Genomic DNA, 15,310 nt, shown 5'->3' with positions numbered 1-15,310 from the left:
CAAAGGACACCAGAAACAAAATTGTAGACCTGCACCAGGCTGGGAAGACTGAATCTGCAATAGGTAAGCAGCTTGGTTTGAAGAAATCAACTGTGGGAGCAATTATTAGGAAATGGAAGACATACAAGACCACTGATAATCTCCCTCGATCTGGGGCTCCACGCAAGATCTCACCCCGTGGGGTCAAAATGATCACAAGAACGGTGAGCAAAAATCCCAGAACCACACGGGGGGACCTAGTGAATGACCTGCAGAGAGCTGGGACCAAAGTAACAAAGCCTACCATCAGTAACACACTACGCCGCCAGGGACTCAAATCCTGCAGTGGCAGACGTGTCCCCCTGCTTAAGCCAGTACATGTCCAGGCCCGTCTGAAGTTTGCTAGAGTGCATTTGGATGATCCAGAAGAGGATTGGGAGAATGTCATATGGTCAGATGAAACCAAAATATAACTTTTTGGTAAAAACTCATCTGCGTCGTGTTTGGAGGACAAAGAATGCTGAGTTGCATCCAAAGAACACCATACCTACTGTGAAGCATGGGGGTGGAAACATCATGCTTTGGGGCTGTTTTTCTGCAAAGGGACCAGGACGACTGATCCGTGTAAAGGAAAGAATGAATGGGGCCATGTATCGTGAGATTTTGAGTGAAAACCTCCTTCCATCAGCAAGGGCATTGAAGATGAAAGGTGGCTGGGTCTTTCAGCATGACAATGATCCCAAACACACCGCCTGGGCAATGAAGGAGTGGCTTCGTAAGAAGCATTTCAAGGTCCTGGAGTGGCCTAGCCAGTCTCCAGATCTCAACCCCATAGAAAATCTTTGGAGGGAGTTGAAAGTCCGTGTTGCCCAGCGACAGCCCCAAAACATCACTGCTCTAGAGGAGATCTGCATGGAGGAATGGGCCAAAATACCAGCAACAGTGAGTGAAAACCTTGTGGAGACTTACAGAAAATGTTTGACCTGTGTCATTGCCAACAAAGGGTATATAACAAAGTATTGAGAAACTTTTGTTATTGACCAAATACTTATTTTCCACCATAATTTGCAAATAAATTCATTAAAAATCCTACAATGTGATTTTCTGGATTTCTTTTTCTCATTTTGTCTGTCATAGTTGACGTGTACCTATGATGAAAATTACAGGCCTCTCTCATCTTTTTAAGTGGGAGAACTTGCACAATTGGTGGCTGACTAAATACTTTTTTCCCCCACTGTATATGTCACAAGGCAACAGGATAGATAATAAACAGTAACAGCAGCGTATGTGATGACTCAAAAGAGTTATTGCAAAAAGGGTCAATGCAGATGGTTAACTATTTAACTAACAGCTACATAACTACTTAGCAGTCTTATAGCTTGGGGGTAGAAGCTGTTGAGGGTCCTGTTTGTTCCAGACCTGGTGCATCGGTACTGCTGGCCGTGCAGTAGCAGAGAATAGTCTATGACTTGGGTGGCTGGAGTCTTTGACAATTTTTAGGGCCTTCCTCTGACACCACCTGGTATAGAGGTCCTGGATGGCAGGGAGCTCGGCACCAGTGATGTACTGGACTGTACGCACTACCCTCTGTAGCGCCTTGCGTTCGGATGCCAAGCAGTTGCCATACCAAGCGGTGAAGCAGTCAGTCAAAATGCTCTCAATGGTGCAGCTGTATAACTTTTTGAAGATCCGAGGGCCCACGCCAAATCTTTTCAGCCTCCTGAGGGGGAAGAGGCATTGTCGTGCCCTCTTCACGACTGTGTTGGTGTGTGTGGACCATGATAGTTCCTCAGTGATGTGGACACAGAGGAACTAGAAGCTCTCGACCTGCTCCACTACAGCCCCATCGATGTGGATGAGGGCGTGCTCGGCCCTCTGTTTCTTGTAGTGCACGATCAGCTCCTTTGTCTTGCTGACGTTGAGGGAGTTTCATCAAAGACAAGCGTGTGGGGTATGGGCTGGGGTGTACTGTTCTTTTTTTATTTCTATCACATTTATCTGGAGAAGACAAACATCAGAGAAAGGCAAGAGCTGACACACAGTACTAGTCAGAAAGGGACTAGTTCTAATGCACTGATCCCTGTATGATGAAATTGGATGCCAGCCTCTCCTTGCCAACACTTGCCTGTCTTCTGTGACGGATGGCAGCCATCTAGCTCATAATTCTGCATAATGAGGTAGTAATATTAATTACTCCTCTTCGTCCCCCTGCATCTGCACCCCCTCTCTCATCTCACTCCCAGGACCCCTTTATGGGGACATTAGTTCTGGATTAATCACCCCATTCAGTTTACCTGGGCCTGGGCAACCTGACAGCACCGTGACCTGCAGCTGGGGGCCCGCCGTGGCTATTCTGGCGCAATAGCTCCTCAGTGGCAGTCAGTCAGTCAGTCAGTCATGACTCATGGGGGGAAGAGGAAGGGCTACCAGTTAAACAGGCCTGGTAGAGCCTAGTCTCATATCTCGCCTTGGTCTGCTAGAGGAGCGTCAGAGAGAAAAGAGAGAAGCTGCTGCTGTTGGTTAATGGATAACCTAAGAGATCTCTAATGACCAGGAGAGCAGAGCAGGGAGGAACCTCCGGCTACAGTCATCAGAGACATCATGATATCCTGACCTATACCTGAGGAAAGGAAGGTGGCTTTAAAGTACAGGAGGGAGTGTTGTCCACTCACTGCAAAAAAAAAGGCAGATACAGGCCACAAACTATAGCATAGGAAAGACTAGCAAAATACAAAAATAGACAATGTTGGAACTGTGGAACTAACAGTTGATGCCCCTTGGTTAAATAGCTAGAGCAGTGATCTAATTGAACCTGATCAAACTTCCCTTGTTGTGTTAAACCATAATGGGAAGAGAATAGACAACATCAACAGATGTATTATAACATTCAAAACAAACCAATAAAGGTCCTGAGTGGCGCAGTGGTCTAAGGCACTGCATCGCAGTGCTAACTGTGCTACTAGAGATCCTGGTTCGAATCCACGCTCTGTCGCAGCCGGCCGCGACCGGGAGACTCATGGGCGGCGCACAATTGGCCCAGCGTCGTCCAGGGTAGGGGAGGGAATGGCCGGCAGGGATGTAGCTCAGTTGATAGAGCATGGCGTTTGCAACGCCAGGGTTGTGGGTTCGTTTCCCATGTGGGGCCAGTATAAAAAAAATAATAAAAAAAAATGTATTCACTAACTGTAAGTCGCTCTGGATAAGAGCGTCTGCTAAATGACTAAAAATGTAAATGTAAAAAGGTCATTGACTTGAACTTGTTTTTAACAACAGTTGCAAACTCAACGGTATGGAGCAATAACAAGCCTCTATTGGTACTGCGCTGCTGACTTGTAGCAAAGCACTTAGATACATTTATTTTCACCGTTTTCTTCTTGACCTATAGGAATCAATTAAAAACATTTATCTGTGACAGTTTCCATTCCGTGTGAAGTAAGGCCATTATATACAACAAGAGCTAGCTACTAGGTCTGCTAAATCACCTCAATCCTATTTGTGCAATAACTCAACTGTCAGCAGCATGAAATGTGGAAATGTGAACACACATGAACCCTTCTGTCAGGGAATAAGGGGCATGCATGGCCCATTACAGCATGGATTACAACAATCAGATAGGATAAATCAGATAGAGACTGAATGACATCCACAGCGCTAGGCTAAACTCCCTGTAGCTTCATGTTATCTAGCCAATCCCAAAGCCTCTTTGCTGAACTAGTCATCAAATGAACTCTGAGGGAATGTTGATCAAACAATATTGTTTTTAAAGCTACATAAATCTGAAAAGCCGAGTTGGATATAAAAACGGTTTATATAACATTGGTTTGCTGCCAGTGTCTGTCCCAGCCATCTGTCCTGGCTGTGTGTTGGGGCCAACGGAATCCTGTCTTATCTCTCGAGGTCAGTCTAATACCATTTCACAGAGCAAATGGACATGGATCTACAATGAACAAAAATATAAACGCAACATGTAACGTGTTGGTCCCATGTTTCATGAGCTGAAATAAAAGATCCCAGAAATTTTCCATATGCACAAAAAGCTTATTTCTCTCAAATGTTTAGCACAAATGTGTTTACATCCCTGTTAGTGAGCATTTCTCTTTGCCAAGATAATCCATCCACCTGACAGGTGTGGCATATCAAGAAGCTGATTAAACAGCATGATCATTACACAGGTGCACCTTGTGCTGGACACAATAAAAGGCCACTAAAATGTGCAGTTTTGTCACAACACAATGCCAGACGTCTCAAATTTTGAGGGAGCATGCAATTGGCATGCTGACTGCAGGAATGTCCAACAGAGCTGTTGCCAGAGAGTTTAATGTTCATTTCTCTAACATAAGCCGCCTCCAACGTCTTTTTAGATAATTTGGCAATACGTCCAACCGGCATCACAACTGCAGACCACGTGTAACCACTCCAGCGTAGGACCTCCACATCCGGCTTCTTCACCTGCGGGATCGTCTGAGACCAGCCACCCGGAAAGCTGATGAAACTGAGAAGTATTTCTGTCTGTAATAAATCCCTTTTGTGGGGAAAAATGTATTCTGATTGGTTGGGCCTGGCTCCCAAGTGGGTGGGCCTATGCCCTCCCAGGCCCACCCATGGCTGCATCCCTGCCCAGTCATGTGAAATCCATAGATTATAATGAATATATTTCAATTGACTGATTTCCTTATGTGAACTGTAACTCTGTAAAATCGTTGAAATTGTTGCATGTTGCGTTTATATATTTGTTCAGTATATAAAGCCCAGTCAACCACCCATGCCTTGAAACATCATTCAGCAAGTTCCAACTACGTTCTGAGCAGTAGACATACTCAGCACAGGATTGTGTTTGTTTACAGCCACACACAAAATGCAATGAAGAGAGAACAGTTATTTTGCTTCCGCAGCTCTGATCTGCTCATCATGGGACTATGTCTTCTAAGGCTAGGCTATATGTTCTCAGGGCACTGAGACATTTACAACACAGAAGAGTCTGTGTGAAAAAAAACCTTGGCATTTCTCCCCTCCTTCCACCATATGAAAGCACAAACAAGTGTACAACACTGTAATGTGCAGCATTCATAATCCCTGCAGATTTCAGTTGTCTCAAATCGGGCTAATGAGCTTTCCAAAAGGAACAGCCTCTGTTTCTGTTCTAACTGACACACTGAGTCATTTTCGGTTGTTTATTACCCTACGCGCCTGTAAGACATTAGCCTACTTCAGGTGTGCAAAAGTTTCTGTTCTACTACTGTTCCAAAACACCTCCTGAGACCCAGCTTTTCCAACACACCCTCCTTGAGACCCAGCCCCAGATCAACTAGAGAAAAGGAGGCCCATTCACGGCTCATTGGGTCGATTTGAAAACACAAGGTCAAACACCACAGTTGGAGTAAGCAAATGAACCAGCAGCTGCAAGCTGTCTTGTAACACTGGTGCAATAGATGGGCTAGATCACAGTGAAGCGTTACTGTGTTAAGAGTTGTTTTACTGGACCGTCCTGTGTTTTGTACTGTTTAAATGTACCATATCAATAAGGCTAGCCCAGTGGCCAGTAAACCTGGGCTGGACCAAAGGAGTTAAACAGCAGTACACTGAACCCACTCCACAATATGGGGACAATAAAACACTCCGCCTTTCATTAAACAGTAACTAGGAAGCAGGACAAGGCTAGGGTGGTAATGCAGTCACAAATCCCAAGGTAAGGTTTGACTGAGTTAATCCTTTGTTTGAAGAGGATGTGTGTCGGCCAATTGTGTCAAGGCCAGAGACCCCAGACCGCCTGCGGACAACAACACACCTTAGAAGTGTCACGTGACAGTGACATCATTAGAACCCACAGTTCTAGAGTGAACGTGTTAACAGTAAGACAGACTGCAGAGGGAAAGGTTCCTGTGTGCACTGCAATGAGTATACTACTATTGCTTCCACCCAAAACTACATCAAACTGCCAGCAATGAGCACATAAACATTTCTGTCTGGCATTCCACAATATCATAAAGCAACTCCCCCAGTCGAGACCAAACTGCCTCCCTCCCAACACAATAATCTGGTTAGAAAAGACTTCCGATTTTTTCTCGTAGGTGCTTATTAAGAGGACACAGTGCAAAGCTTTGCTCTCCAAAATGCTGCGCAGCTGCTGAACGCGAAACCATTTGTGAAAAGAAATGTGGAGCATCGGAGCAGATTACCTTTTATGACATCAATATCCCCAGAGAGGGGGTGGAACAATATGACACCACCTATCACTCAATCAATGCTAACTTTCTAGTTACAAGACCATACTTCGAAACAGCAATTAACTACCGTATGTTCTAGAGGGCTAATTTTATGTGAGGGTTTATTGATTATGAAATATGAGTGAGACAGAAAATATTGAGAGGGAGTTGTTGAGCAGCACTGAAATCAACATTATTGGGAACGCTGATCCTGACCTTGTGTATTATTATTTTTCTGAGCGCTAAGGATGTTCTAGCCATAATATTAGCAATTCAAATTCCATCCCATTTACCCTAAAGGCCAAACACTGTGGTGCACCCTGCCAGACAATTCTCCCAAAAACAACTGGCATGTTAGCTCCCCTCCTCTTCTAGTCATAACATCTGGCAGAGAGCATACATACAGTATTCACATGACAAATGGGAGTGCTTGATCTGAAAGGCAAAACAACTCCTACATCTGCACTCGTACTCTGAGATGCTTTATGAATACTGGTTCTGGTTAGTGGTTCTGGTATGGTGCTGCTCCCTGAGGCAGTGCACTAGCAGAGCAGACTAACTGACACCACCTGCTACCTCAGTGGGACTACAACATGCCTCAACCACATAATCCCAACTCAAGTGCTCATTGACCTCAACCCATTTTTATCCACCCTGTGTTGTGTGCACTCTTTCACTCCATTCTGAACCTCATCAGATGAAGTCAGTGTTTAACTAGACTGAATGCAGGAGGAGTGAGGTCATGTAGTGCAGCAGGTGACCCGACTAGACGCAGGTTAGCCAGATAAGGCTGTATACATTATTACATAGAATTCATAAGAGATTCATGCAAGGACCAATCACCAACAAATGAGTAGAAATTGGGAAAACTAATCAGAAAATAGCATGTCAATCAATCCGTTTGACTTGTATACAGTACAATCAATAAATAACCACTGACTAAGCAATACCCAGTACAAGCACATATTAATAGGTTGTTGATTTCTGCATCTATAATGGTAGCAAGCTAGCTAGGTTACATTCGTGGGACCCAAACCTGTCTTTGTAACTAGGCTTCCTTTGTATTGTAGTTTTCTAGGCTACTGAAGAACACTCGTGTCATGACAACTCACCACATCTTTCGCCGCGGTGCTGCTTCCGTGCTGGTCCGGAATGAGTTTTTTGTTTTTATCTTCGGTTCTCTTCATTTTCTCACGTGGAAAAAAATATGACAAAAATAAATGTGTTTCACAGATATCTAACTCTGCTTAGCAAACTTACGCTAGGCTAGCCAGCTAACTGTATTGACGTCTTCCTCGCATTTCCTTCGGAAACTTGACATTCATATCTGCTGCTGTGATGTGTTCAGCAAGTCCAACTGCTGCCAAATCCGACCGTAGAAATGCATCCCCGTTCAAATTAACTTGCTGGCACAAACAGACTAAATTATCCTCGGCATCTGCAGTAATGTCAAAACTATTTTGACAGGTTGTCAGTCACTTGGTTGCTGTAGTTACAAGATAGCTAGCCTTAATTAACGTGGTTGTCTTTTTCCTGGCTACTGCATTTTACGCGCCACCTTTATGTAGCTTACTAGCTAGCTAGCTCGCTTGCTGAGAGAAAACCTAACTTGCAAGCGTATCGCGCGAACAGAAATGAACCGCGAGGTCGTACAATTAGAGGAACAGTACACCAAAAACGATATTCATTTTTTTTCAACTCCACGCACCCCTGTGACTTCGCTATCAGACAGACCTGGATGGATGGCTATCTAGAATCAAGCTAGCTTCGTTGCTAGCTACCTGCAAAAGACACGTTGTCATTGTAACACTTGGCATTTTTTCTTGACAGGTGACGTAGCAGAATGTTCGAGTTTCTTCCATCCAACTTGATGTAAAGTAAATTTTATTATTATTCACGAATGTCTCTCAATCCGTTGCCCTCGCCCTCTTTCAAATTGTCAGTCTTCCATCATCACCGGTGTGAGCTGCTGATTTGGTGATCTGTGACTGCAGTCACGATTCGTTTCCTGAATCTCCTCTCATGTTTCAACTGCAGTGCCTCCTGCTCCTAGACCACTGATCTAGGTTCAGCATGTCTTCAAGTTGACCAAATTCAATACATTCTAAAGTAATTAAGATCTGACCTGTAATCAGCTTTTCATATGTAACTAGACAAGGCGCACGCACTGAATATAAACATGCAGCGCGTGGCATGAGACCCTAGTGTAGATAAGCGAATGAGTTGGTGTCTGCTGCCATCTCGTGGTTGAAATGGGTAAATGTTCTAACGTGACAAGTGCCAGCTGGCAAACGTTTACATGTTACTTCACATTTTACCACCACAAACCGATGCTGGCACTAAGACTGCACTCAATGAGCTGTATAAGGCCATAAGCAAACAGGAAAACGCTCATCCAGAGGCAGCGCTCCTAGTGGCCAGGAACTTTAATGTAGGGAAACTGAAATCCGTTCTACCTAATTTCTACCAGCATGTTAAATGTGCAACCAGAGGGAAAAAAAACTCTAAACCACCTTTACTCCACACACAGAGACGCGTACAAAGCTCTCCCTCGCCCTCCATTTGGCAAATCTGACCATAATTATATCCTCCTGATTCCTGCTTATAAGCAAAAACTAAAGCAGGAAGCACCAGTGACTCAGTTAATAAGGAAGTGGTCAGATGAAGCAGATGCTAAGCTACAGGACTGTTTTGCTAGCACAGACTGGAATATGTTCCGGGATTCTTCCGATGGCATTGAGGAGTACACCACATCAGTCACTGGCTTCATCAATAAGTGCGTCGATGACGTATTCCCCACAGTGACCGTACGTACATACCCCAACCAGAAGCCATGGATTACAGGCAACATCCGCACTGAGCTAAAGGGTAGAGCTGCCACTTTCAAGGAGCGGGACTCTAACCCGGACACTTATGAGAAATCCTGCTTTGCCCTCCGACGAACCATCAAACAGGCAAAGAGTCTAAGATTAAATCGGACTATACCGGCTCCGACGCTCGTCGGATGTGGCAGGGCTTGAAAACTATTACAGACTACAAAGGGAAGCACAGCCACGAGCTGCCCAGTGACACGAGCCTACCAGACGAGCTAAATCACTTCTATGCTCGCTTCGAGGCAAGCAACACTGAAGCGTGCATGAGAGCATCAGCTGTTCCGGATGACTATGTGATCACGCTCGCCGTAGCCGATGTGAGTAAGACTTTTAAGCAGGTCAACATTCACAAGGCCGCAGGGCCAGACGGATTACCAGGACGCGTACTCTGAGCATGCGCTGACCAACTGGCAAGTGTCTTCACTGACACTTTCAACCTGTCCCTGACTGAGTCTGTAATACCAACATGTTTCAAGCAGACCACCATAGTCCCTGTGCCCAAGAACACTAAGATAACCTGCCTAAATGACCACGACCCCGTAGCACTCACGTCTGTAGCCATGAAGTGCTTTAAAAGGCTGGTCATGGCTCACATCAACACCATTATGCCAGAAACCCTAGACCCACTCCAATTTGCATACTGCCCCAACAGATCCACGGATGATGCAATCTCTATTGCACTCCACACTGCCCTTTCCCACCTGGATAAGCGGAACACCTACGTCAGAATGCTATTAACTGACTACAGCTCAGCGTTCAACACCATAGTGCCCTCAAAGCTCATCACTAAGCTAAGGACCCTGGGACTAAACACCTCCCTCTGCAACTGGATCCTGGACTTCCTGACGGGCCACCCTCAGGTGGTAAGGGTAGGTAACAACACATCTGCCACGCTGATCCTCAACATGACTGCATGGCCAGGCACGACTCCAACACCATCATTAAGTTTGCCGATGACACAACAGTGGTAGGCCTGATCACCGACAACGATGAGACAGCCTATAGGGAGGAGGTCAGAGACCTGGCCGTGTGGTGCCAGGATAACAGCCTCTCACTCAACTTGATCAAGAATGAGATGATTGTGGACTACAGGAGAAAAAAAAAAGGACTGAGCACGCCCCTATTCTCATCAACGAGGCTGTAGTGGAACAGGTTGAGAGCTTCAAGTTCCTTGGTGTCCACATCACCAACAAACTATCATGGTCCAAACACACCAAGACAGTCGTGAAGAGGGCACGACAAAGCCTATTACCCCTCAGGAGACTGAAACGATTTGCCATGGGTCCTCAGATCCTCAAAAATGTCTACAGCTGCACCATCGAGAGCATCCTGACTGGTTGCATCACTGCCTGGTATGGCAACTGCTCGGCCTCCGACCGCAAGGCACTACAGAGGGTAGTGCGTACGGCCCAGTACATCACTGGGGCCAAGCTTCCTGCCATCCAGGACCTTTATACCAGGCGGTGTCAGAGGCCCTAAAAATTGTCAAAAACTCCAGCCACCCTAGTCATAGACTGTTCTCTCTGCTACCGCACGGCAAGCGGTACCGGAGCGCCAAGTCTAGGTCCAAAAGGCTTCTTAACAGCTTCTACCCCCAAGCCATAAGACTCCTGAACAGCTAATCATGGCTACCCGGACTATTTGCATTGTCCACCCCACCCCACCCCACCCCCTCTTTAACACTGCTGCTACTCTCTGTTTATTATCCTTGCATAGTCACTTTAACTCTACCCACATGTACATATTACCTAAATTACCTTGACTAACCTGTGCCCCCGCACATTGACTCTGTTCCGGTTCCCCCTGTATATAGCCTCCCTACGGTTATTTTACTGTTGCTCTTTAATTATGTTATTTTTAACTTATCTATTTTTTACTTAACACTTATTTATCTTAAAACTGCATTGTTGGTTAAGGACTTGTAAGTAAGCATTTCACTGTAAGGTCTACACCTGTTGTATTCAGCGATTTGATTTACATCCTATCGAGCACTTCAAAAAAAAAAAAACGTAATAGAGTTATGTGTTGGACAACATTTATAGAAATCTTCCAAAAACAAACATAATTCATATTTTAGTCCTGTTTTATTGAAAAGCTTCTCCCCAAAACATCTTATTTTGTATATAACACATGCCCTTGACACCAGACCCCCTCTTCCTGCCTGCCACGAAAAAAAGCTGTTTTAATGTACACCCCTGCCATTATGTACATACAGTCCATCTTATACAGATACAGCTTTGCATATCCCAGTGTAAGTAACTAGGTTTTCACATATCCTGCTGATGATTGTCACAGATTTTGTTAATAGTAAATAACATCTATGGTTACCACAACAGAAAAAAAGAAAAAATCGAATGAAGATAATATAGAAAAAAAATTGTCTTAGAATGTTATCCCAAATTAAAACGACTTTACAAATTTGGAGAAAGAAAAACATTGTGTGGTCCATTCGCCTCTGAGGCATTTCTGTTTAAAATTTAAAACTTTAAAAATGTTAACTTATTTTGGACCAAGCACCAAATGCTCCGGTCACTTTCTTAAATAGGTCATTGGAATAAATCAGCAGGTCATAGTTGAATGTATTGCAGCTGGCAGCAGTATGTCTGATTTAAAGGTGGGAACAATCTTTACATCTATAGTATGGTTCCAGGTTCTAGCATTTCAGCAGGAAGACAGTTCTAGGGTCAACCCATCCATAGGATCTTTAAAATCTGAATAGTGTTTACATCTTGTGACATCAGTAACATACCATTTCAATGGCAGAAGAAGTATCGTACGAAACAGGAAACAAACAAGGTATCTAACATCTATAAATATGGCTTTTTTCCCTCAAACAACATGCAACTACTTTACACATACACACACTTACAATCTAGCCTTGTTAGAAGCGAAAAGGAAGCACTTTAGTCTTGTTTGGCTTTTTAAAAGCCCCTATTCCTGGATGCTCAAGGTTGATTGTCATAGGATCCTTGACGAGGTTTCATATAGAGCTCAAAACATAATTTATGTCTCAGGTAAAATAGGGGAAATACTTCAGTTGAGGTACCTTCGTAACACCTACATAAACTATACATAACACCTGACATAGACAGTCGTCGACATTCATTAACCCCTGTTCCGCTTGGCATAAAACAGCATCACAGAGAGCACCTGGCTGAACCCCTACTGACTATCAGACAGTCTCCCCTCAACTAAAGTGTTCTCCCTATTTAACTAGAAACCTGAGATTATGTCCTGTGTTTCCCGTTTCAACAGGAAGTATCCTGTCTCCCAGTATTAGGAGGAAGTTGGAGCTGGTGCATCACGGAGGCTGCCTGTAGGGAACGCGGTCTGTTAACCCCCTGGGTCAGACCCTGGGTATTAGGCCACGGGACCGTAGGAATCCTGGGTGATGGAGCCTGGATCTGGGGTTTCACGATACCCCAACCAGCAGACTGGGTGAGCTCACAGAAGCCTCTTGGGTTTTCACCTGGGTGGAAGAGGCAAAAGGGGATGGAAGGGTCAGCATTCTTACAGTGTATATATATATATATATACTGCTCAAAAAAATAAAGGGAACACTTAAACAACACATCCTAGATCTGAATGAATGAAATTATCTTATTAAATACTTACAGTGGGGGAAAAAAAGTATTTAGTCAGCCATCAATTGTGCAAGTTCTCCCACTTAAAAAGATGAGAGAGGCCTGTATTTTCATCATAGGTACACGTCAACTATGACAGACAAAATGAGATTTTTTTCCCCAGAAAATCACATTGTAGGATTTTTTATGAATTTATTTGCAAATTATGGTGGAAAATAAGTATTTGGTCAATAACAAAAGTTTCTCAATACTTTGTTATATACCCTTTGTTGGCAATGACACAGGTCAAACGTTTTCTATAAGTCTTCACAAGGTTTTCACACACTGTTGCTGGTATTTTGGCCCATTCCTCCATGCAGATCTCCTCTAGAGCAGTGATGTTTTGGGGCTGTCGCTGGGCAACACAGACTTTCAAATCCCTCCAAAGATTTCCTATGGGGTTGAGATCTCGAGACCTTGAAATGCTTCTTATGAAGCCACTCCTTCGTTGCCCGGGCGGTGTGTTAGGGATCATTGTCATGCTGAAAGACCCAGCCACGTTTCATCTTCAATGCCCTTGCTGATGGAAGGAGGTTTTCACTCAAAATCTCATGATACATGGCCCCATTCATTCTTTCCTTTACACGGATCAGTCATCCTGGTCCCTTTGCAGAAACACAGCCCCAAAGCATGATGTTTCCACCCCCATGCTTCACAGTAGGTATGGTGTTCTTTGGATGCAACTCAGCATTCTTTGTCCTCCAAACACGACGAGTTGAGTTTTTACCAAAAAGTTATATTTTGGTTTCATCTGACCATATGACATTCTCCCAATCCTCTTCTGGATCATCCAAATGCACTCTAGCAAACTTCAGACGGGCCTGGACATGTACTGGCTTAAGCAGGGGGACACGTCTCGCACTGCAGGATTTGTGTCCCTGGCGGCGTAGTGTGTTACTGATGGTAGGCTTTGTTACTTTGGTCCCAGCTCTCTGCAGGTCATTCACTAGGTCCCCCCGTGTGGTTCTGGGATTTTTGCTCACCGTTCTTGTGATCATTTTGACCCCACAGGGTGAGATCTTGCGTGGAGCCCCAGATCGAGGGAGATTATCAGTGGTCTTGTATGTCTTCCATTTCCTAATAATTGCTCCCACAGTTGATTTCTTCAAACCAAGCTGCTTACCTATTGCAGATTCAGTCTTCCCAGCCTGGTGCAGGTCTACAATTTTGTTTCTGGTGTCCTTTGACAGCTCTTTGGTCTTGGCCATAGTGGAGTTTGGAGTGTGACTGTTTCAGGTTGTGGACAGGTGTCTTTTATACTGATAACAAGTTCAAACAGGTGCCATTAATACAGGTAACGAGTGGAGGACAGAGGAGCCTCTTAAAGAAGAAGTTACAGGTCTGTGAGAGCCAGAAATCTTGCCTGTTTGTAGGTGACCAAATATGTATTTTCCACCATAATTTGCAAATAAATTCATTAAAAATCCTACAATGTGATTTTCTGGATTTTTTTTCCTCATTTTGTCTGTCATAGTTGACGTGTACCTATGATGAAAATTACAGGCCTCGCTCTTCTTTTTAAGTGGGAGAACTTGCACAATTGGTGGCTGACTAAATACTTGTTTTCCCCACTGTATTTCTTTACATAGTTGAATGTGCTGACAACAAAATCACACAAAAATGTTCAATGGAAATCAAATGTATCAACCCATGGAGGTCTGGATTTGAAGTCACCCTCAAAATTAAAGTGGAAAACCACACTACAGGCTGATCTATCTTTGATGTAATGTCCTTAAAACAAGTCAAAATGAGGCTCAGTAGTGTGTGTGGCCTCCATGTGCCTGTATGACCTCCCTACAATGCCTGGGCATGCTCCTGATGAGGGATCTCCTCCCAGACCTGGACTAAAGCATCCGCCAACTCCTGGGCAGTCTGTGGTGCAACGTGGCGTTGGTGGATGGCGCGAGACATGATGTCCCAGATGTGCTCAATTGGATTCAGGTCTGGGGAACGGGCGGGCCAGTCCATAGCATCAATGCCTTCCTCTTGCAGGAACTGCTGACAGACTCCAGCCACATGAGGTCTAGCATTGTCTTGCATTAGGAGGAACCCAGGGCCAACCACACCAGCATATGGTCTCACAAGGGGTCTGAGGATCTCATCTCGGTACCTAATGGCAGTCAGGCTACCTCTGGCGAGCACATGGAGGGCTGTGCGGCCCCCCAAAGAAATGCCACCCCACACCATGACTGACCCACCGCCAAACCTGTCATGCTGGAGGATGTTGCAGGCAGCAGAACGTTCTCCACTGCGTCTCCAGACTCTGTCACGTCTGTCACATGTGCTCAGTGTGAACCTGCTTTCATCTGTGAAGAGCACAGGGCGCCAGTGGCGAATTTGCCAATCTTGGTGTTCTCTGGCAAATGCCAAACGTCCTGCACGGTGTTGGGCTGTAAGCACAATCCCCACCTGTGGACGTCGAGCCCTCATACCACCCTCATGGAGTCTGTTTCTGACTGTTTGAGCAGACACATGCACATTTGTGGCCTGCTGGAGGTCATTTTGCAGGGCTCTGGCAGTGCTCCTTCTGCTCCTCCTTGCACAAAATGCGGAGGTAGCGGTCCTGCTGCTGGGTTGTTGCCCTCCTACGACCTCCTCCACGTCTCCTGATGTACTGGCCTGTCTCCTGGTA

At 44.9% G+C, this 15,310-nt stretch overlaps 2 protein-coding genes across 7 annotated transcripts in view; both read right to left on the bottom strand.

The window, feature by feature from the left end:
* The window catches only part of LOC121534060 (microtubule-associated serine/threonine-protein kinase 2-like), a 248,356-nt gene extending 240,100 nt beyond the window's left edge, over positions 1-8,256 (bottom strand). Inside the window, exon 1 of the mRNA XM_041840495.2 lies at positions 7,295-8,256. Coding sequence (XP_041696429.2) covers positions 7,295-7,369 — 75 coding nt within the window. The 5' untranslated portion in view covers positions 7,370-8,256. The remainder of the gene's footprint in view (positions 1-7,294) is intronic.
* A 2,864-nt stretch (positions 8,257-11,120) lies between these two features.
* Positions 11,121-15,310, bottom strand: part of LOC121534061 (myomegalin) — an 80,304-nt gene continuing 76,114 nt past the window's right edge. For 5 of the 6 annotated variants that reach the window (XM_045205436.1, XM_045205437.1, XM_041840500.2 and 2 more), the window contains one exon: positions 11,121-12,524. In XM_045205436.1, the coding sequence (XP_045061371.1) occupies positions 12,304-12,524 (221 nt within the window). In that variant the 3' untranslated portion in view covers positions 11,121-12,303. The remainder of the gene's footprint in view (positions 12,525-15,310) is intronic. The other variant, XM_045205435.1, reaches the window with a different exon arrangement.

This window comes from Coregonus clupeaformis, chromosome 20, assembly GCF_020615455.1.
Source record: "Coregonus clupeaformis isolate EN_2021a chromosome 20, ASM2061545v1, whole genome shotgun sequence".
In the NCBI taxonomy this organism is placed as follows: domain Eukaryota; kingdom Metazoa; phylum Chordata; class Actinopteri; order Salmoniformes; family Salmonidae; genus Coregonus; species Coregonus clupeaformis.
Note: the sequence above shows the minus strand (reverse complement) of the source record. Positions and strands in the feature narration are given on the sequence as shown.